The sequence below is a fragment of the Python bivittatus genome, unplaced genomic scaffold (assembly GCF_059951505.1).
Source record: "Python bivittatus isolate LINGU-HERP-01145 unplaced genomic scaffold, Pbiv_v1 ctg000430_np1212, whole genome shotgun sequence".
Taxonomy (NCBI): domain Eukaryota; kingdom Metazoa; phylum Chordata; class Lepidosauria; order Squamata; family Pythonidae; genus Python; species Python bivittatus.
Window position 1 is genome coordinate 1,173,237 of NW_028277071.1, and position 22,075 is coordinate 1,195,311.

The 22,075-nt window shown below is 48.6% G+C and overlaps 2 protein-coding genes across 2 annotated transcripts; one reads left to right on the forward strand and one right to left on the reverse strand.

Annotated features, from left to right (window-relative positions):
• Positions 1–555: 555 nt before the first annotated feature.
• LOC103065972 (olfactory receptor 4E2) lies at positions 556–1,464 on the reverse strand. The gene has a single exon (XM_007429340.1). It carries the CDS (start codon positions 1,462–1,464, stop codon positions 556–558), a length of 909 nt encoding a protein of 302 aa, XP_007429402.1.
• Positions 1,465–14,483: 13,019 nt separating this feature from the next.
• Positions 14,484–21,635, forward strand: SALL2 (spalt like transcription factor 2). The gene is made up of 4 exons (XM_088144174.1): positions 14,484–14,652; positions 16,349–18,711; positions 20,120–20,563; positions 21,349–21,635. Exons 1-3 carry the CDS (start codon positions 14,571–14,573, stop codon positions 20,546–20,548), a joined length of 2,874 nt encoding a protein of 957 aa, XP_088000300.1. The 5' UTR covers positions 14,484–14,570; the 3' UTR covers positions 20,549–20,563; positions 21,349–21,635.
• The last annotated feature ends 440 nt before the right edge of the window (positions 21,636–22,075 follow it).

Below are 22,075 nucleotides of genomic sequence, written 5' to 3' on the forward strand. Positions count from 1 at the left end.
ATCAAAATATATTAATACATTAAAATACAACTTTTGGACAACTGCTACAATTCCCAAATAATGTGGCTTTTTGTCCAATGGCTTCAAACTGAAGATTGAGTTCAGCACCCAAAGTCATTGATTCAATTTGGTTTTCAGAAAAACAAATTATTCTCTTCTTTCAGCCTTCCCTTAGGTCTATTATCTCTGCCCCTTCCCTCTCTCTTGCCTATGAATGGACAGACCCAATCCATCTTCAAGCCAACATAGGATCCTAGTTTTGAGCTTTTGCTACCAACTGTTTGCATCACAGTCTTCATTCGGTTAGCTTGTTAATGTCACAAAGGGATGAAACATGACCTCCTGAATTTCCCACCTATTATAACATCTTACAGATTCATTGCACCTTAGCAGGCTGTTGTTGGTTTCCTTCTTCTACCACTACTTACAAAACTACGACATCTTATCTGGTTGATCATTACCACTCTTTCCACTGAATTCTCTCCTTCCATGTACTGGCTTTTTTTTTCCTACACAAGCAAGAAGGCCAACTCCTCTCCTTGCAAAGATCTTTTCCTAGTTCCAGAGTTTCTTAATGGAGCTCTTTACCTCTTCGTTCCTCAGGGTGTAGATCACAGGATTCAGAGCAGGAGTTACCATGGTGTAGAGGACAGCAGCCAGTTTGTCTGTTGAGAAGCTGGAAGTAGGGCGGGTGTAGATGAAAATGCAGTGCCCCAGGAACAAGACTACAACCAGTAAGTGGGCAGTGCATGTGGAGAAGGCTTTGTGGCGACCCTCAGCTGTCTGCCCTCTCAGTGAGATAAGGATGATGACATAGGAAGCTACTAAGGCCAAGAAGCAAACTAGGGACATAAGACCACTGTTGGATATTATAAGAACACCAGTGAAATATGTGTCAGTGCAAGCTAATTTCATGAGTGGAGGAATATCACAGAAAAAGCTGTCTATGACATTAGGCCCACAATAAGGCAGATGAATGGTGAGGACAGTCTGGACCAGGGAGTGAATAGTTGCCCCCACCCACAAGGCACCGACCAAGCATGCACAGATCTTCATGTTCACCAGGCTCATATACTGTAAAGGGTAGCAGATGGCAACACAACGGTCATACCCCATGACTGTCAGAAGGAAGATTTCAGCAGAAGCACACAGGTGAAGGAAAAAGAGTTGAGTTACACAGCCCCCAAAGGAGATGATCTTCTGGTGGAAGAGGCAGTCAAAGAGCATCTTGGGCATTGTGACAGAGGAATGGCAGATGTCAATGAAAGAGAGGTTTCCCAGGAAGAAGTACATGGGGGTGTGGAGGCACCGATTGCAAGTCACCGTCACTATAATGAGGAGATTCCCTGCTAGGATAAGTAAATAGAGGATGAAGAAAATGACTAATAAAACCAGCTCCAGGCTCCGGTTACTGGTCAGTCCCAAGAACACAAAATGGGTCACTGTCTGGTTGAGCCCTTCCATTGTGATGGGGCAGAAAGAGGTCTACACATTCAACCTAAACAGAGAAAAGATTATAATCTCCTTCTACAATCTCAAAATTTGTATATGGACAATATTTATTTATTTATTTATTTATTTATTTATTTATTTATTTATCATATTTATATATCGTGTTTGTTTGCATATAAACCCTTTCTTTCTATTTACATATCCAGTCTCTTTCTTCAGTAGTGACAGGGAATATATTTCAGAAGCAGAATAAGATGTTTCTGCCTTCATTGAAGATAGGGAAATGTTTACTGGAATATGGTCCAACTCTGATTTCTTTCATTGGTCTTACCTTCTGCCCAACTATTCTTCCTCTATCCACAACATATATTCATTCAGGGCTTCATGTCTACAAGTGAAGTTGGTTGGGGGATAAGAACCCACACACTACCCTTTCTCTACCTAGCCTCATTATTTCAAAATATGTGATAGGTTTATCATACCTTTCGACAAGGGGGGCTGTTAAGAAATTTAATTGATATGCAATTGAAGTCAAGACCCAGCCTTCTCAAGATGGCCCATTGAGGACACAACTTCAGTCTTTTTCACATAGATACACTTCTGTTGTTACAGATTCCAGCCTCAAGCTTAGACTTGTCTAAATACCTCCCTTTTTTATTATGTCTGCTGGCTATCAATACCTAGTTGATTAGTTGATTTGCAACTGTAAAAACAGTTGTTTAATATACACACTAAAGCTGAAATGAAATTTCACCCACATTTCACATACAGCAACAGTTTATAGCTCTAGTTTTTTGACACTTTGCTATTTCCAATTCTGATTTGTGAAGCTGAAGGGCACATGTAGAAAAAATAATGATGCATTTATAAGTCAGATTAGAGAGTTTGGCATCTTATCCCTCAACCCATCCTGGATTTTCTTAGGTATTCACAATCCTCCCTCCGTTTCTCAGTACATATACATATACATTCTAGACTTTTTAAAATGTTTAGATTATACTGATGGGAAAGGAATCCCTTAAGACTTATCACCAGCCCAAAACAAGCAACACTAGACTGATCAAACACACAATTTTCAGTTTAAAATAGTTTCCAATGCTCTAATCATTCCCTTTTAATCCAGTCTTCCGTAATCTGGTACTCTGTAGATCTGCTGGACAACATGTCCTAAGGTTCTGGGCTAATTCTGGGAATTGTAGTCCCAATATCCAGGGTTCTCAACTGGGGGAAATTGGTTAGTCTATTTTTCCACTCTTTCAAACCTTTTACTTATCCTTACAACTACTATTCCAAATATATACAAGCAAATGCTCACAGTTTCGATAGAGGATCAGTTCACCAGCATCAGAGGGTGAAAGAGTTGGGTTAGCCACCTTGGTGTAAAAACTTAAAAATCAGTTGCCACCTTCCATTGGCTAAGTGATAGCCTTTCGGAGCTCTGTCTGATCTTAACCTTCTCCCTTATAAAGCCTTTCTTGAAAGGAAGAGCTGGACTTGACATTCTTCCAGCATGAAAAAGATAAAAGAGGAAGATCTTGGGAGATTGGAGATCCTAACACTAATTAAATCACCAAGGGCTGAAGTGTTTAATTAAAACTTTCCCAAGAGTGCCAAAAGTTTGAGACCAACTTTGCTAATAATTAATAGGGAAAATATTTTGTCTCGGTAGGATAATCCCCTAATACTGTTCAGAGGTTCATCTCACCTTCCCTGAAGTGAAGACCTAGTTAATATTTTGACCCTAGACATGAAAATACAAAGTAAGGGAAAAAAATCTCCCCCCACCTGGTTAAAGTTTTCATTCCTTGCTTCCTTTTTGGCCATGAAGGACATGGTCAACCCACCCTATCTTTTTTTATTACAAATTCCCCAATACTCATCTGCTAGATTGGGGAGTTGAAGGAATATTCCCGAACCTGGGCAACAGAAAACTCTCTCTGTATTGGAGCCAATAAAATGACATGGACTTGTAGTTGGTTTTCTGGGTGTGTCAACACACAAAAAGGAACAGTAAATGCAGAATCAGCCTCTGCTACACAACATATATGGTCTGTCTCTGGAATTGGCAAAGCATAAGGAGTAGGAACAAAAATACTGTTTTTAGGACAATTGGTTTCCTTGTAGTGGATCATTTTCAAATTGAACTTGGAAAAGTCTTGATTTTAACCAATGTCAAGGAGAGAAATTATTCCTATTTGTTCCCCCACCCCCACCCCCACCCCCACCCAGATCTCATTCATTTGATGAGGGAGAATTTGCTTAGAAGTTTGTTCCAGAGTAGAAGAACATTGCAGAGAAATTCTCCCGAGGATAAGATATTCCTGCCTGGTTTGGGTGGGGATGTGCAATGCTTCAGATTCAAATTCAGAAAACATGCTTTGGAGTGGGGGAGGGTGCTACAGTTCCCTCCCTACCCACCCACTCACAAAACAAAGAATCCTGCAAAAAGAAGCAGTTGCTTTAATGAGTCCTCAATAGTTGCTGTGTTGATGTTCCTCACATGCTCTGGGATTGTGAAGTCTCTCCATAAGTCATTGCTTAATTGTATTATTTAAGGCTGCCAATAATTATCAAATGCATTATATATTATACAAATACATTTGTCAGTGTGTTAACTCTATGGAAATTTCATTTAATTTTAATTCAATTGACCTGACATTCAGTCCAGTTTGAGTCTTACCTTTGCCCCACCTGCTACTTTGTCTTAATCCTCCTCACCTTTTGAAGCATGCTACTTGAAGGACAAAAATTTTGGTTTGGTTTTTGAAGAACGTTTAATTGTTGTTTTATTGTACATCACCCAGAATCACATTTGTGAGATGGGTGGCCATATAAATTTGATAAATAAATAAATAGATAGATAAAAATCGCCCTTGTCTGGGAACTTCATTCCAGAAAGGGACAATGGTTCAAGGAGCCATAAAGTGTTGCCAGTTAACTAGTGCCATGTCCACACAGCCTTCTCGCCCTAGCATGGACAGCCCAGGGACATATCTGTATACCACCACCTGGGTCTCATGGCCCAAGGTGCTCCATCCTGGAAGTGATGTTTTCCCTCTTATCCCAGTTCAAGGTCTTCCATCTGGACAATCCATGGAGCGTGGAGGAGGTGGCTTCAGATGATGCAGTTGATGGGAGTGGCGATGACCACTTGGCCCTAATTGGTCCAGCAGGTCTGGTGTGGGACCACCTACTTCCATCTAGTCTCTGGACTTGGCACTTGTTCTGCACTGCATAACGTGTGAGAGATCAGAGCCCAGATACTTAATAACGTATGTATTAATGAACAAACGCAGCAAAATGGTTTTGGAGAGAGACAGAAGTCTTCATTTGGGAGGAAGGAAGCAAGACCAAATAAAAGTCTGGTTTCTGCTCCATTTCAGCACAAGCCTCCCAGATATCCCCAGACTAAACTACAAAGCATCCAGGGGTCATTTTTAGCAATCACCTTCCTTATCATCCAAAAATCAGGAGCCTGGTAGCATCTTTTCACACTAACAGAGTTTATTAAAAGGCAGAAGCTTTCGTGAGTCCAACTCACTTCCTCAGATGCATCTTCTCACTTCGGATGGTGAGCTGTAGTTGATGAAAGCTTATGCTTTTTAATAAAAGTTGTTAGTCTGAAAAAGTGTTTCCAGAATCCCTCTGATTTTTGTTTTATATAAATATATATATATATATATATATATATATATATATATATATATATTGCAAAATGTGATGCAAATAATCCATCTGCTAAACGCAAAACACGAATGCAAATCTCCAGGCTACTAAAAGGTGAAGCCACACGCTTTGCTGCTCCAAAAAAGCTTTTTTTTTTTTCCTTTTTTCTTTTTTTTCTTTTTTTTTTTTTTTTGGAGGGGGGCGTCTTTCTATCTCTAAAAATTGCTCCTAAATCCTGCAGTCTGGGCCCATGCTGAGGTCCCAGCTGAGCGCTAGTGGCTTGTCTTCCTTCTCAACGCCTCCTGTTACCTCCAGGATCCCCTCCCCTCTCCAAAACAGAAGTCAGTGCTCTCATCCGGCCAGGATCATTCATCCTTCTCCCACACCCAGCCCCCTCCTGCTCTGCTTTCAGCTCCTCCATGTCCGAATGCTGTGCAACTCAGAAGGGGAGAGGGGGGCATGGCAGAAGACAATGCAAAATGGAGGGGGGGAGAGATGGGATGGCCGGAAGGGAACTGGGGGGGGGACCCACACTGCAGGCGAGGCAGGCAGGAGAAGACAGAAAAATCAAAGGCGACTTAGGTTCACATCTCTGTTACATTCAGCCAATTTGTAGGCCCCCTGGAAACCAGGGGCCGCTAAAGAGATGGGTCAAATCCAGAGGAGCAAGGAGGGAAAGGAAGAGAAAAAAGAGACAGACAGATGTACACGTGAGGCCTTTATGTGGATTTGAATCTGGATTTGTCCACCTTGCATAGGCTAGTCCAAGTCTCCTTCCCCCACAACCCTTTGCAAAGTTCAGCCTTTCACAGGATGCTTTAAGCATCCTTAAATGCATTAAATGTTTCCTCCAGGTGTTCCACCTTGAAAAGGTTTTGCAGGTCATGGGTGGAAACTCCCATCTTTAATTGGGTTATAAAGCTTCCCCCTTCTTCTGCTCTGGCCCTGAGGACATGTTCAAGGAAGGCCTCCAGTAATGTAAATCAAGATGATCATGTTCCATATTTGACCTCTAGCCATAATTATCTCTGGCAGCATTTTGGGTAATAAACAAAAGAAAGACCAACAAGGCATTTTGGAAAAGGATCTGTTTGACATGCATTTTCTTGTAATTGCATACTCCCTGTCCCCAAATATCAAAATGCAGGTGTTCTACATTGCAGCCATTTTTAACCAGCAAGAAAAAAAAAAAAAAAACCCAGATTGCAAGCATTATTTTCAAGCATTGATACTATACAAAGAATTAAAATCCTGATATTCCTTCCTCAGAAGTGCACATAACATGAGAAGCAATAAAAGATACCTATCCATTTACTGCATTTTGCAGAGCCTCTAGCTTATGTCCCCATAGTTTATCTTGCACAAGCCAAATTTTATTATTTACATATTGATTAGATTTGAATCTTTCCTTTTTCACAAATGTACCTTTAGGACAGCCTATAATATATTGCTATAACATTTATTGTTTTGTTGACGTAAGCAGAAAAGCCACTCAACACAGCAATCTTTCATTATTGGGCATAGATTCTACTTCCTATAGTCCCGCACTGACAAACAACGCAGACAATTCTTTCAAAACGGGAAAAATCAGGGCATCCGTGGGGTAAAAACCATGGGATAACTGCCCCCCGTCTCTGACTCCATATCAGTAACTCTCATAAGGAAGGGGGGAAATCCAACAAACATCATCTATATGTATTGTTCTTTTTATTATCTGTTCATTCAGTGAATATCACAGTTGTCAGACTGCTTACTTTTTGATGATTCAAGTTCTAACTAGGAAATCAAAAATTGTTCCCATCATATGTAGAAAGTTCCAGGCAAGGTAGTTTTTTGTAGCCAGTGGTATCAAGGCCAGTAAATTTAAAACTTTCAGATATTTTGCTTTGCTATGGCTCTAAGTGCTCAGATCCCTACTGGCATTATAGTTTACTTTTCTTCCAAAGTCTTTCAACTTCAGTTTGCCAATCCCAATTGTTCATTTTTTTCCCCATTTGCTTTTCGTCAATTCAACCATCTCCTGGAATTGCTCTCTCTACAAACTGCGCTTCTTTTCCTTTTCAGTAGTAGTCGTGTCAGGTAGGTTGTGTTTCAGGTGTCTGTCGGTCTGCCTTTCAAAATCCCATGTGATCTTGACATCCCGTATTTCTAAGACTTTCTTGGGTGTGGGGTCCCAATAGTTTTGTTAACAGGAAAGCCAACCTTTCTGCATAAATTCCAATGCATGGTTTTTGAAACTCTAATGTGACGTTGCTTATACAGCGCTCAACTTGAGCAATTTTGCTACAACCATGAACAAGGTATTCACAGTTTCAGCCTTGATCTTGCTAGATGGGCATTTGCCACCATCTTAAATATGTATAATTTTAGTTTTGACTGTTTGTTTGCATAGCCTGTTCTTGTTCTGCCATGATTGTTCCTTTAGATTCTTCATAAGAAATCCATTTTTCAGCCATGGCTGAATATTTGTTCTATCTTTTCCAGCTTGGGAGGTGTTCAGCTCTCATTTTAAAGCAACATCTGTTCTTTTAAACTGTTGATTTTAACCATTATCTTCCTTTTTAGAGCTGAAAAGCAGAACATAATGTCTTATTCAATAATGAATGAAGGACAGAAGCTGCAGTCCTAAACGTACTTACCTTCTAATTTACTTCCAAGTAAACATACTTAAAATCATGCCACAAAACCAATGAAGAATTAGTCCATTTCTGCCATTGTTAATCCTTAATCCTTCCCTGGATTTTGACTGTCTTGAGTTACAAGAAACAAAGGAAAAAATAAGAGAGGTCTGTTATTTGTGTGTTTGCTTTATAAGGAAGAAATAAATGGAAAATTGCTCTTGTTTTATTGTTTGCTCCTTTTTCTATTTTCTTTCTCTTCCTAAAGGTTGAGTTTTTTCCCCCATTTAGTTCTTCTAACCTTGGAGATTCAGGTAACTCTCAATTTAGTAAGTGAAAAGGTGGAAAGATGTAAAGGGAAGGAAGGAAGGAAGGAAGGAAGGAAGGAAGGAAGGAAGGAAGGAAGGAAGGAAGGAAGGAAGGAAGGAAGGAAGGAAGGAAGGAAATCACTGCTCTCCCTATTTTTCATGGCAGATTTGGAGATAGTGCTTGGTCTCCATCTCACACCCCCTCAAAATCTTCACCACACACAGAAATATCATCTCAATGAGGCCCAGTTCCCCCCTCCCAACCCACTGAAGTAAAAGTCTTTACGCCTTTGTGCTGAGGATTCATTAACATTCCCGCAGCGAGCTTCTCCGAGGATTTTACTTTTGTAGCTCTGGGGGGAGGTCAAAAGGCCACAGGGAAGAGGTAAAAAGGAGGCAGGAGTTGGGGGGGAATCAAAGATGCTGGCTTCCGAAGGGGGATGGGAGAAATGAGGGAGGGTGGCTGTGGTATCCTGATGCCGCTGCCGCTGCACAGGATGGCTGGGTAAGTACGCCTGGGGTGAATGGAGAGCAGGAAGGAGAGGAAGGGAAGGGGGAAAGGAAAGGAAAGGGAAGGGAAGGGAAGGGAAGGGAAGGGAAGGGAAGGGAAGGGAAGGGAAGGGAAGGGAAGGGAAGGGAAGGGAAGGGAAGGGAAGGAAAGGAAAGGAAAGGAAAGGAAAGGAAAGGAAAGGAAAGGAAAGGAAAGGAAAGAGGGAGGGAGGGAGGGAGGGAGGGAGGGAAAGGAAGAAAAAAAGGGGAAGGAAGGAATAGAGAAGGAAAATAAAAGGATAGGATATTAAGTAGGAGGAAAGGAGAAGGAGAGGAGAAGGAAAGGAAAAAGAAGGGAAGGGTAGGGAAGGGAAGGGAAGGGAAGGGAAGGAAAGGAAAGGAAAGGAAAGGAAAGGAAAGGAAAGGAAAGGAAAGGAAAGGAAAGGAAAGGAAAAGAAGGGAAGGGAAGGGAAGGGAAGGGAAGGGAAGGAAAGGAAAGGAAAGGAAAGGAAAGGAAAGGAAAGGAAAGGAAAGGAAAGGAAAGGAAAGGAAAGGAAAGGAAAGGAAAGGAAAGGAAAGGAAAGGAAAGGAAAGGAAAGGAAAGGGAAGTTTGTATTTTAAGCTCTGCTTTTTTTCTAAAGATGCAAAATAAAATACTGTAAGTATGAACACTCGACCACCTCCAATACATACACGCTGCCCAAAAAAACCACACCGTGCCCCCTTGTGGCAGTGTTAAGTATAACACATTTTTCCGGCATAACAAATCCCAAATGCCACTACTGTAGTCAAAAGCCATTAAGGGAGGAAGGTGATAGATAACCACAGCTGTTATTGGATAGACGGATGGATGTCATCTTAGAGCAGGACCTCACCCTGCTGACAAGTCCACCCCCACACTGACCCCTGGGGTTCATTCGGGGAATGCTCCAAATTTGAGCTTGTTCCTCAAGGGATCAAATGATGTACAGGATTCAAAGGGGTCTTCGGGGCAGGGACCAGCTTGAGGGCTGAGAGTTTGCATGGCTGCTGGCATAGTTGAGGTCTTGAGGCTTCAGAGCAAGCAGGAGCACCTGACTGGCCTTCCCTTGACTCAGATGCTAAGTGGGGTCAGAGCGGGTGAGTTCTTGGATGGGACACCACCAGGAAATCCCAGGGCTGTAGGCTCGAGTGCAGCTTGAGCAAATCTGTCAGAAGCAGACAACGACAAGCCACTCAAAGACAACGTAACAGGAGGGTAAAGGCAGTTAGACCGCAACGTCTGTCCCCCTGATACTCTGACCATCATGAACTCTCAGCAGCCTACTGAATTACAGTATGCCTTCTTCTTTTTTACAGTCAGCTTGTTATAACAAAGTTCAGAAACGGCTGATCACATTTCCTTAACCAGGACATATTACTCCCATTCCGCAGGTGGAGAAATGCGAGGCTCAGTAGAACCTACGCCAAACGAGTTGAAGAATCACTTTGGTAAGCGGTCTAGATCTCTCCCATTGAACCACAGGACCAAATTTCTTTTAAAGGGCCAACTTTTCTTTTCTTTCACTTCGGGCTGATGCATACCTAGATGGGAGGGAGGGATTTTTATAGATAATCCTAGGCAGCAACTTTTACTTCCCACGCTGAGTTGGATGACAGGGGTATAATCCACATTGTTGAAAAGAACTATTGGCAAAAGGTTTTCAAAGAAGAAAGTTAAGGGTCCAATGAGAATCCATCAATCACTCGGACTTCAAGCTGAATCTCACCTACTCTGGGCAGGAGATGCAAATGGTTGGATGAACTAAAAAAATAATAATAATTACGCTCGGCACCATTGACCGAAACAGAAGGGGAAGAAAATGGATAAGGGGCGTGGACGAGATCCAAGAGTTTATGGGGATAGTCCTGGAAGCTGGTTATTATGAAAAACAAGCTGAGATGGTGAGCCTTTCTCCATGCATTCCCCAGGAGATGAACACACAATTAGCTAACTAAACTTTCCAACTTTATTGTCTTCCCCTCAATAACCTTACCCCCAATAAATTTAAGAATTATTACAACGCGGGAAGGAAGGAATCTCAGTTCGTCCCACTTCTCCGTGATTTGCTTTCTTCCAGCTCAGAAGGGTCTGCATGGGAGAGATCTGAACAGATTTTTGATGATTTTCCGAGGACTGGGGAAACACCCGGGAAGGAAAGAGTTAAAGGTGCCCTTTCCTCCCCCCCCCCCAGCAATCCCTTCTAGTACAAAAGACAGAGTGTACAGAAAGATTAAGAGTTTTGCTTTTACAATGAGGTACACAAAGGAGGGGGGGCGTGTCCCCGGAGAATTGAGTGTGAAAGGGGAAGAGGAGGGGGGGTCCGGCAGGAGGGATCCCATTCCTGGGAGAGTGCAATCAGGGGGTCCCTGGCTCCCCACCAAAGAGAGAGACTTGGGGTCCCCTCCCCTGCAGGAATGTCTCGGAGGAAACAGCGCAATCCCCAACAGCTCGTCTCTGACTGCCAAGGGCTCCCGGCCTCTGAGAACGGTGGGTGCCCAAAGGGGGGGGGGTTTGGGGTGGGGAGGGGTGAGCACGGGGGCGGGAAGTTCGGGCAGGTGCCACGGGGGTGGGTGGCAGCAAGAGTGAGAAATGGTACATGGGGGGGGGGGATATGTAGAAAGGAGGAAGGCATAGAAAAGTTTTATGCTTTTGCTTTGCTCAAGCTTCGTCTCCCCACTCTTAAAAAAAACCAACTAAAAGAACATTCTTGGAAAACCTAAAGTTTGCTTAATTGTGCAAACTTTGCAAGAAGGGCTAGAATTCCTTCCTGCCTACGATGGGCTCCAGAATGTGGGTCGAGGCAGATCCGTTTAGAATGCCCTCCAGAAAATCCACAGGCAAACATTTTGTTCCCCGCTCCCTGTGTCTTTTTTACCCACCCTCCGACACACGAGCACCCCGATATTTGTGCAAGCTAGCAGCGGCTGCCTTCTCAGTCATTGAGGCTCAGTCAGAAGCCCAGCTAACGCGTTGGGGGTGTAATATGTATGACACCCTCCTTCATGCGGGAGGAAATTCTTCAATGGAGACGGGGACCTCTCCTTTGAAAAGCCTCATGTAGTTGATGGGTGACCTTTCGATCAAATGACCAGGATCTTCCAACTGCAGGGGCAGCTGTCCACATCTGGCAAGGACAGGGCAGAACTGGGAAAGGAGAAACAGCTTTCAGCCCGAGGCCATCAAATGAACTGGCAGCCAAACCCTTTTGGGGGTCGCGATCCAAGATACAAAACTCTCTCTTTTTTTCCCCACCCTTCCGAAGCATCTCCATTCATCTGTTAGGATCCAGTTGTCAGAACGCACATACCAGCTAACAGATATAAGCCAGTTCTGATCAAAACCTCAGATGGCTCAAGGAAGTGAGCCAAACTGCATTATGTAAGACAAAACAAGGAAGCGGACATGCAGGAAAGATGCAAAGACAGCCACGGCGTGATCTGACGTAGGGAGAGTTTATCCTGACCCATCATTTTCCCCAGCTTTATTTCCCTTTACTCCCTCAAAAGGGACTAGTTGTGTTCACCCAGAGCCCTAAACCACAAACTACGATGAACAAATCCTTCCACATCCTAATCTCCCCTCAAACCCCACTTGATCCCCGACCTTGAGGGCTGCTAAGACATAAACAAGACACAGTTTGGTGGGTGGTGGTTCTGAAAGATGTTATGATGCACATCTATTCACACCCTCATTTGGCTGACACCCCAAGTGCACTCTGCTTATCTTAGCAGCCAAAGTACACTTTTTCCAAGTCAACACCAGCACCCAGATTATGCCCAGCCTTCTCAAACCGCAACCCCCCCCCCTTTCTGCAACTACTCATAAATTCCTCCACCGTGCAGTCTATCCTGCATTCATTGTTTTCCTCGTTCCCGGTGCAATCAAAAGCCTAGATGAGTTCCATGCTCTCTTGCATTCCTAAGAGCGGAGAAGATGATCAAGCACATATGCATTCTGTCACACTCCCTCACCCCCATATTTTTGCCACACACTGCCTCTTTTCTCTTGCCTCCCCGGCTATTTGTCCTGTTGCTAAGTAACTCAGCCAAGTGCAAGATAGTTTCTCTTGTGTTAAGTTAGATCTTTCTTTTCTCGCCCCCCCCAGGTTTTTTTATCCCCCCCCCCCCCTTCACAGCTCTTGTGGGTGACAATTGCACTGAATTGTCTCCGGTCCAGCTTCCCGAGATGAAGAGAGAAAAGCAAGGAGGGGGTAGAAAACAAGCAAACTGCAATTTGTTCTTCTTGGCCAAAGAACCACTTTGAGCTGCAATGTAAAAATTGGGCAGAGAGCCCCCCGGAGCTGCACGAGGCCCCCTGAATCCTCCAAGGCAGCAGCAGAACTCCTTCAAAGTTTAATTTTTAATTTCACGGGGGGAATTCTTAAATGCGTTAACTCTGTTGAATTAACTTTAAGCAATTTGGACGGAAAATAGATTAGATGGGATGGGGATTTTTGATCTCGCCCCGCTCACATTTCTGAAAAAAAAATAACAATGCCCCCCTGATGGAAATTAAGGTTCTGGTCTTTGGGGCAAGTGTTTGTTTGAGCTCCAAAGGAGATCAGGTTGGGGAAAGTTCATTTAAACTGAGAGAAATTGGATCGTAATCAAACAAGGAGGGTTTTGCAAGACGAGCAGGTTTACGGCACATAAGCGTTCGTTAACAAGCTTCATCCAACGCTGTGTCGGTTTGGTGGGTCCACAGCACGTCCTAAACCTGCTTAGTTTTGGTTGAGTGGATTAGGTGAGCCCAGCCAAGGATGGTTTATTCCATAAACCATAATGAAACCAGCTGTGCACGAAGGGTCAACCTGTCAATCTTCTAGCATTTCGTTCATTTCCATCACACCCAGCTGGGCCAAAATATTCCCACCCTGAGGAAAGACACTCATTGGTAAAGCTCACCAAAACCCGTTATAGGCCAACACAGAGCTTTCCTGCTGTTGTGACCGAACCCAGACCGTCCAATGGGTATCGCCAGCTCAGCCATTTTTCCCAACGTTGTGATGCTTAGGAAACGGTATCGTTAATGACCTGCTGACATTGAGGCAGAGATCGCCTCACCCTCGCGCAGCATCTCTGCTGAGTCAAGTCTGTATGTGTTGAATGTTCTCCTCCTGACTAGCCTTACCTTAAACTGCAGAGTCCAAACCCACCCTAAAAGTCTTCCCCAACCCTGCTGACCTCCCAGGGGCACCAAGGCCACTGCCCTGCCATTCGCTAAGCAACTAAACACACGTGGTTCACCACTGTTTTCCTCCTTGACTGTATTCCCTACTCCCCTAGCCTACAGCTCGAAGATTTCCCGGTGGTCTCCCATCCAAGGCCTCTAAGGAGGCCCAAGATCGGGGGGAGGGCTGCATTCTTGTCCCCCGTCCTGATGCACCCCATTGCCCATCCAGGCAGCTTCTGGGCCTGGAAGCGGGGAGCAGCGGATGGGGAGAGGGAAGCCCTTCGGCCCTTCGCGCGGCACAGGATCCCCTCTGGCCCATTCCCACCTCCACGCGTGACCTCCGTCTGGGGCTCAGCCGCGCGGAGCAAAGGAGGGATGGGTGGCCCTATTTGCGGAGCGATGAGGGTGGAGGTGCCCAAGCGCGCGGGGACCGCGGCCGCCTTCTAGCGGTGGTCCGGATTTGCGCAGCGCAGACACGGGCGAGCCAGAGCCAGAGCCAGAGCCAGAGCCAGAGCCAGCCTCCGCGCGGCTCGCCCGGTCCTTCCTCTCCTCTCCTCTCCTCTCCTCTCCCAGCGGCCGCGCCAGCCGGGCTCCCTCCCTCCGCCGCCGCCTCCTCCCCGGGCGGCCGCGGCATCGCTCCCTCTGGCCGCCTCCTCCAGGTGCGCTCCGGAGCCGCGGCGCACGGGGGCGCCCCGCGCCGGCTCCTCGTGGCGGCGCCGGCGACAGCCGCCCTCCAGACACCAGAGGTCCCTGCTGCAGAGCCGTGGGGGGAGCCGCGCACGCCCGCCGATCTCTCCCGCCGCCGCGCCGCCGCCGCCGCCTCTTCCTCCGGGAGCGGCCGAGATGAGCAGCCCCCGAGGGCGCGGGGAGCAGGCGGAGGGCGCGGGCGCAGCGGCCGCTGGCGCTAGCATGGGCGAGCCCGCAGGTGGGGAGGAGGAGGAGGAGGCGGCGGGGGGCAGGGAGGGGCGGGGGGCAGCGGGTGGGGGTCCCTGGCGCCCACTGCCCCCCTTCTTTCCGCAATAGGCCGGTCCTTCTTCCCACCCTCCATCTCCCCGCCGGTTGCGGCCGCTTCCTTCCCTCTCTCCGCGCGAGCGGGCTCGCTTCGTTCCATTGTCTCCGCCGTGGATTCCCCCCCCCCAGCACGCGATCCGTCCCCACCCTCTGGGGAAAAGGGGAAGGGGGCGGCGGGCATAGGGTGGACGGTTCCGAGACCCTTGGCGTCTCCTCCCCGCTCCATTTAGGATGCACCGAGGGGCAGATCTGCAGGAAGGTGGGTCGCTGGCTGAAGATCCGTGCAAAATAAGGAGCGGAGGCTCGCTGGCTGGCTGGCTGGCTCTCAGCCCGGTTTGGAAACCAACAAACAAAATTGCGGGCCGGATAAATAGGAGGTCCTTCTTTCCTAAAATTGCACGGTGTTGGTTAACTCTGCTACGTGTTTCTTCTTACAGCCCCTGCTCCTCCCGGTAGCCTATTATACCTTTTGTAAACGGGTTTTGAGAGATCAACCATGAGGGCTAGAAACTTGCTTGGTTTGACCTGATTTTTTACTTTCAGGAGAACAGAGCTTGCCCACCATTTTACTTTCCTGGCAGTTCCTCTCTCCCCCCCTCCCTGCCCCCAAGCAGGCAGCTATGCGTCTGATTGAAGAAGATGGAAGGATGAGGCCTGGAGAGTCACCAAAATCTCTGGAAGTGAAGCTCCAAAAGGCCAGGGCCAGGACAGAGCAGGCTTCCTCCACCTCAGATGTGTTAGACCACAGTGCCCCAAATCCCCAGCCTCCATGACTGCTAGCGGGCTGGGGATTCTGGGACTGGTTGCTGACCATATCTGGAGACCACCGGTTTGAGGAAGTTAGAAATGATGGGCCATCTAGTCCAATTCATGACTCAGAGCAGGAATTTCTAAACTACCTCCAACACGGCTGTCTGATCCTTGTCCGGGACCCTCCTCTGTCCATAATCCTGGTCCGGCTCGCGTTTTGGTGGCAAAGGGGTCTTCTGCCCTTTGGTGCGGGTGACCGCCTTTGAGATCCTTGTAGGTGTATCATTTGCCTAGATCTTTGCACTGACCTCCACAAGGCTGGGCTTCCAGACCTCCAAGGAGGAGTTCTCTGAGCCTGCTCTAGTTTCTCCCTTGGAACGTACCATGCCCAGAACTGGACACAGCCCAGGTACCGTCTGCTGCTGCATCGCGTTGCACTCCTTGGCTGTATTGTTTGTCAGAAGATCCTCTGGCAGGCTGGGAAGCAGGTCTTCCATCTGCATCGGTCAGGGGTTACTGGTCATGGATGCCAGGAGAGGGCAGTGGCCGTCCCCGCCCGCACAGATCGTCCTGCTTGAGAGTCGATGCCAGCTTTCTCCCACCTGGTGCTCTCCAGACGCGTGCGGACAATAAGCCCCACGCTAAAAAAATTGGGAATTACCCTCATCCATCTGGAAGACACCACGCTGGACTTGGGTGGGCTTCTGCTTTGAACATGTGGCAAATCTGATTCAGGTTATAGAGCCAGGGAGCATTGTGCAGAGGTGTGCGAGTCCGCGAACCTGGTAGCCTTTTTTACAGATCTGGAATAAACTCCATCTCCTCTTCTCTCTTCTTTCTCTCTTCTCCTACCTCCCCAGGAGACACTGGGGATGACTCAGCCCCTCTATCCTGCCCTTCTTGCCATTCCACCTTCAAGGATCCCTCTGAGTTATCCGCTCACAACAGCACCTGCTTCTCAGAGCGACCCCCCAGTTCGGCCGGTCCTGCAACAACGCCCGGCCCTGGCCAGGAGCCCTCCAGCGTCTGCTCCTCGTCCTCCTCTTCAGTAGAGGTCCACCCTGAAAGTTCTCCAAGCATGGACGTGGAGCCCGGGCCCTTGCTGACAGACCCGAGCCAAGAGTCTGCCCCTTCCCGGCCGCCTCCCCCACCGCCCCCTCCCCTGCCTCCCCCCACCGCTCTCCCCACAGGGCACCTCAACATCCCTCTCATCCTGGAGGAGCTCCGCGTCCTGCAACAACGCCAGCTCCACCAGATGCAGATGACGGAGCAGATCTGCCGCCAGGTGTTGCTCCTGAGCTCTTGGGGGCAGGTAGGTTCTCCCGCCCCCCCTGCGGAACCTGCCCCAGTGGCGTCTCTCCCACCCAAGCCCCCCTTGCCCGTCTTTTCCATCAAGGCTGAGCCTGGGAGGAGCCAGGTGTCTGGCTCCCCAGAGGTGCCCAAGCCCGCTTTCTTCCACCTCTACCACCCGTTCCCCAGTGGCACCAGAGTCCCCAAGGCTGAGCAGCTTCTGGCCCCGGCCTTCCCCACCGCCACAGGCGTCTTGGCAGCCCAGTGCTTAGGAGCTGCCCGGGGTCTGGAGCAGGCCACATCTCCGGGGCTTTTGCGGCAGAAGAACGGCGGCGGAGGAGGAGGAGGAGGAGGAGGAGGAGGAGGAGGTGGTGAAACCAGCTTGGAAGGCGAGAAGCCGAGCGGCCGCCACAAATGCCGTTTCTGCGGGAAGGTCTTTGGCAGTGACAGCGCCCTCCAGATCCACCTGCGCTCCCACACGGGGGAGCGCCCCTACAAGTGTAACATCTGCGGGAACCGTTTCACCACCCGGGGCAACCTCAAGGTCCACTTCCACCGCCACCGGGAGAAGTACCCCCACGTCCAGATGAACCCTCACCCGGTCCCAGAGCACCTGGACTATGTCCTGACCACTTCAGGGCTCCCTTACGGCATGTCTGTCCCGCCCGAGAAAGCCGAGCCTGGAGAGGATCACGCGGCTCCCCCCGCGGCCGAGCGCAAGGCCCTGAGCGCCACGGAGAGCCTGACGCTGCTGTCTGGCGCGGCCCCTTCAGCTGCGGCTCAAGCCTTGCCCAGCTTCAACAAGCTGGTCCTGATGAAGGCGGTGGAAGCCAAGGGAAAGGGCGATGAGAACACCCCTCCCGAAGCAGAGGCGGAGGGGGCCCGGCTTCAGCTGGGGAAGCTGGTGGGGGCCTTGCCCAGCTGGGCTCTGCTGGCCAATCACTTCAAAGCAGGCCCGGCCGTGGGGCCTTTCCCCTACGTCCTAGAGGCCTCCCCATCGGAGACCTCCAAGCTCCAGCAGTTGGTGGAGAAGATTGACCGCCAAGGGTCCCCATCGTCCTCGGGCGCGGCCGCCATGGCCCCGCCTGCAGCCGGCTCCTCAGCTTCGTCCTCCCCCCCGGCTTCTTCGGGGCCCAACCAGTGTGTCATCTGCTTGCGGGTCCTCAGCTGCCCCCGGGCTCTGCAGCTTCACTACGGGCAGCATGGAGGCGAACGCCCCTTCAAGTGCAAAGTGTGCGGGCGAGCTTTTTCCACCCGGGGGAACCTAAGGGCCCACTTTGTGGCCCACAAAACCAGCCCGTCGGCCCGAGCTCAAAACTCTTGCCCCATCTGCCAGAAAAAGTTCACCAACGCCGTGAGCCTCCAACAGCACGTCCGCATGCACCTGGGTGGGCAGATCCCCAACGGAGCGCTCCTGCCTGAGCACTCGGCCCCGGAGGGAGCCCCCCTGGGAGAAGGGGAGAAGCCGCGAGAGCACCAGGCTCCCCCCCCGGAGGAGGAGTTGTCGGAGGAGGAGGAGGAAGAGGAGCCCACTGACGAAGACTCCGTGGAAAGCGGTGGAGAAAAGGCAGAGCAGCTCTCCAGCCCTGAAGGCCTGGGTCCACCCAAGGAAGGGGAAGAAATGGGGCAGGCAGAGGGGGAAGAGGGAGGACCTGCAGCCCCCTCCCCGTCAGGGCCCCGGAGCCCTCCCTGTCCCCTGAAGGAGGGGGAAGAGAAGGCCGACATGGAAGAAGGGGGTGGGGGGACTGCCCCAGCGGAAGAAGAACCAGAGAGGGACAAAGGAGGTGGTGGAGAAGGCCCATCAGAGAAGCAGCAGCAGCAGCATCAGGGCAGCCAAGCCAAAGAGGAACCAGCGCTGATCTGTGGGATTTGCAAACAGCCCTTCGCCGACAGGGCGGCACTGCGTAAACATGCACTGACTGCCCACCACCAGGTAAGAAATCAAAGCCATCTTGGGGTGCCACCTGGCTTCTGCCCCCTTGAGGTCTTGGCATAGAAGGTAACTTCCCTCCATGTGCTCTCTGTCCCCCTCTGGAGGCCACCCTGGGATAGGCAAGGGTCCATCCTTCTTCCTAAGGGGGTTCTCCAGGTGCGTGGTTCCACAAGCCCCCCATTATTTGCAGCTCAGCAGGATGAGGCCTTCAGGACCCTTGTGTTGGATAACACTGTAGACCAGCATTCCCCAGCCTGGCGCTCTACAGTCCCCATCATCCTCAGCCAGCCTGGCTGGTGGCCTTTTCTAAGGACAGGTGCCAGCTGCTAGCTCACCTTGGACATTCAGCAGAACTGGGTATGTGGATGGGAGCAAAACTGGTTGGTCTATGGATGGGAGACTATCAGGGAATCCAGATCGGTAGACTGGGAAGTCAAAAAATAGGACAGGCCACTTCCATGCTATTCCCAAGGAAAACCCATGGATATCCCGCACCATGTTTTACCACGGTACCATTTCTGACTTATGGACAAACAGTTATTATTCTGTGCTACAACCTATGCTGGATAAGCTTCTGTTCCCCCCGCCTAGAAATGATCCCTAGAAGTCCCAAATATCTTGCTAAACTGTATAGGCCATGATGCAGCTTTGGCTTGTTTTAATGATCATTCTGGGTCTTCTCCTTGTCTTGTCCATCTCTCATTATTGAGGGTAAAGACCAGACCTCACTTCTCACCCTGGTGCTAAGCAGCAGAAAACCATGGTTGCCCCCAACTGCCACCCCACGTGTCTGTTCCGTTTTGAGTCGTGGGACAACCCCACCAATAGTGTGTTGGCCTTCCTCACACAGTTCACCCCAGTGAACAAGTCTGATTTCAGAAGAAATCTGGAGAATATAATAGCTTGAGTGGATATTATGGGATTTCTCCTCTTACTGCTTCTGATCAGCAAGCCTGCCATCATCCCACCGAGCACAACTTGGGGTGAAGGATGCTGGTCGTGGTTCAGCAAGTTCATAAGCAGAGAGAGCAGCAAAGATTATCCCTCCCTGCAAGGGACTTCCAAGCATCCTGCCCAAATTCTCAGGTTGTTCATAGAAAGTTCCTCCTGCTTTGTATAACCTTGTTTTGAAGTGGAGGCCGGCGCTGAAAATGTTCTGCTTCCTTTCTTGGTTGAACCTGGCCATAAGTCTTTATTGGAACAGTCTTGGCGTATGGGAGGTGCGCTTTTCTCCCTAAACATTCCTGAAAATTGTCCCTTTTTGGGAATGGACAGCCCCAGAAGACCTTGACGAACTTTACATCCCCTAGTTCCTAAATCGGAAGAAAAAAATGGGGATTTCCCCTTTGGCTTTTGCTCCTGTGTCCATACCTCCCGACTTCTCCTTCTGCTTTTTTTCTCTCCAAAGGTTCACCTGGGAAGCCAAGTTTGGAGCAGTAGCCAGGCACGGCGGGGACGGCGCCTGCCTCTGGAAGGGCCCCTGCCAGTGCTTTCCGGGGGCCAAGTCAAGCTGCAGGACTTCCTGGGACGTGACATCCCAGCCCAACTGGTGGGGGTGGGCCCGCTCTCCTTCTGGAATCAGTACACCGCCTTCCTCTCTGGAGGCCTGCCGACCAAGCCTCCCCACAGCACAGCTGCTTCCGTGGTTTCATCTTCCTCTTCCTCTTCCCCCAACGTAACCCCACAAAGCCTCTTTGGATCGAGCAATGTGCCGGGGAAGGCGGCCCCCACAGAGGCCAAAGAGAAGCCCCCGGTGGCCAACTTGCTGCTCCTTTCACCGCCGGCAGCCCCTGTTTTGGAAACGGTCCCCGAGAGCCAAGGGAAGGGGGAGAAGTAATCCAGCGTCTATTGGGTAAGGGTGGGGGCTGTGGAGCTTGCTAAAAAACCAGCCCCAGCCAAGAGGGTGAGATTGGGGTCAGCAATGGGGCTTTGCAGGCCTGTCCGCCTCCATGCGCTTTACAAAAGTGTTTAAGTAGTGGATGATATCAGAAGCTGGAATAACCAAACACCCATTACTAGCAAACAGTCTCCCTTTGGGTCTGATTCATTATATTTGGCTCCTAAGCGCTACTTCACCAATATCCCCAGCATATTAATTATACTGGACTCTATACTGGAAAGTTTAACCGGAAAGTTATACTGGAAAGTCTAACCTGGTGCATAAAAGTAAGCCAGGCCCTTGTTTGTGGGTTTTGAAATGTTTTTGGTCTCAGAGCAGGATCTGTGGACATTAATGATCTGGTGTCAAGTTGGGCATCTGTGATTTGATTGAGGGCTTACCTGAGCAGGCTCAGATAAGCAGTGGTACTTGACTGATTTGGGAAAAAACTAGAGAAAGTTGGATCTGATTAATACTTGGATGGGAGACCACAAGGAAATCCTAGAGTTAGAGGCTAGATTGTGAAGTCAAAACAACAGTACAAATCCTAGTAGCAAACAGTGGCAAAACATTTCCATATTATTGTCAAGAAAACTACACGGATGTGTCCATGAAGCTGTCAGGAGTCAGCTTTGATTTGAAGGAGTCTTTACCCTTATGATGAAAAATGGGCACGCTCGGAGTTGCAAGGGCAGAGGAATTGAGAACCCGGTACCGACTTGCTCCCTATAACTGTATCCCTCTTTCTTCTCTTCCAGGGAGATCCATTCAAGAGAGACCAGGTGTGTGGCAGCAATTAAACCTTATATCTGACGGTGCGAAAGAAATGGGTCCAATATAATTTTAGCAGCTTTTTAGTGTTTTACTTTTAACGTAGTTTGGAGATCTGTCGGCCAAAAGGCAGGATCCTGACCCGAGGCAGGGAAGGATGGTCCCTGCCTTGTATCTTTGATTTAAAGAAAAAAGAGGCTTTCCTCTTATGTAGAACAGGATACCAGATGGCCCCAGCCCAGGAGTTTCTCCCACCAATAAAGGAACTTTGAAAGAACAACCAAGTCTATGGGTTTTCTTTCTGGCAACAGAAATCTGAGTCTTCTGATTTCCTTGGGGAAGGGGACTGTACTCATACACGCTTTGAATACATTACATATTCAAAGGCAATGAAAGGTCATTGGAAGGCGCCAGTGTGAAAATTATTTTCTGTTTTTTTAAAAAAAAAGAACGGCGGCCAGATTTCTTTTAATTCAGTTCTTTAGAGAAAGTGTAGGAACAAGCCCAGTAGAACATAGAAATCGGGAAGAAAATAAAAGAATAAAGCACAGATGAGTCAACAAGGGGTCTAGAAAACGTCAAGGAAGTTTTACTTTCCGGATACAGCTTTAGTCAATGACAAACAATGGAAGGTACCACTTTCAATGATGCTATTAAGTTTAAGCAAAGATAAATAGCAAGAACTGTAGTCATCCCAGTATAAATTACCCCATA

Coding starts and splice junctions, on each gene's coding strand:
- LOC103065972 (XM_007429340.1), bottom strand. CDS start 1,464: ATGGAAGGGCTCAACCAGACAGTGACCCATTTTGTGTTCTTGGGACTG.
- SALL2 (XM_088144174.1), top strand. CDS start 14,571: ATGAGCAGCCCCCGAGGGCGCGGGGAGCAGGCGGAGGGCGCGGGCGCA. Junction 14,653..16,348: donor TAGCATGGGCGAGCCCGCAG/GTGGGGAGGAGG, acceptor CTACCTCCCCAG/GAGACACTGGGGATGACTCA. Junction 18,712..20,119: donor CACTGACTGCCCACCACCAG/GTAAGAAATCAA, acceptor TTCTCTCCAAAG/GTTCACCTGGGAAGCCAAGT.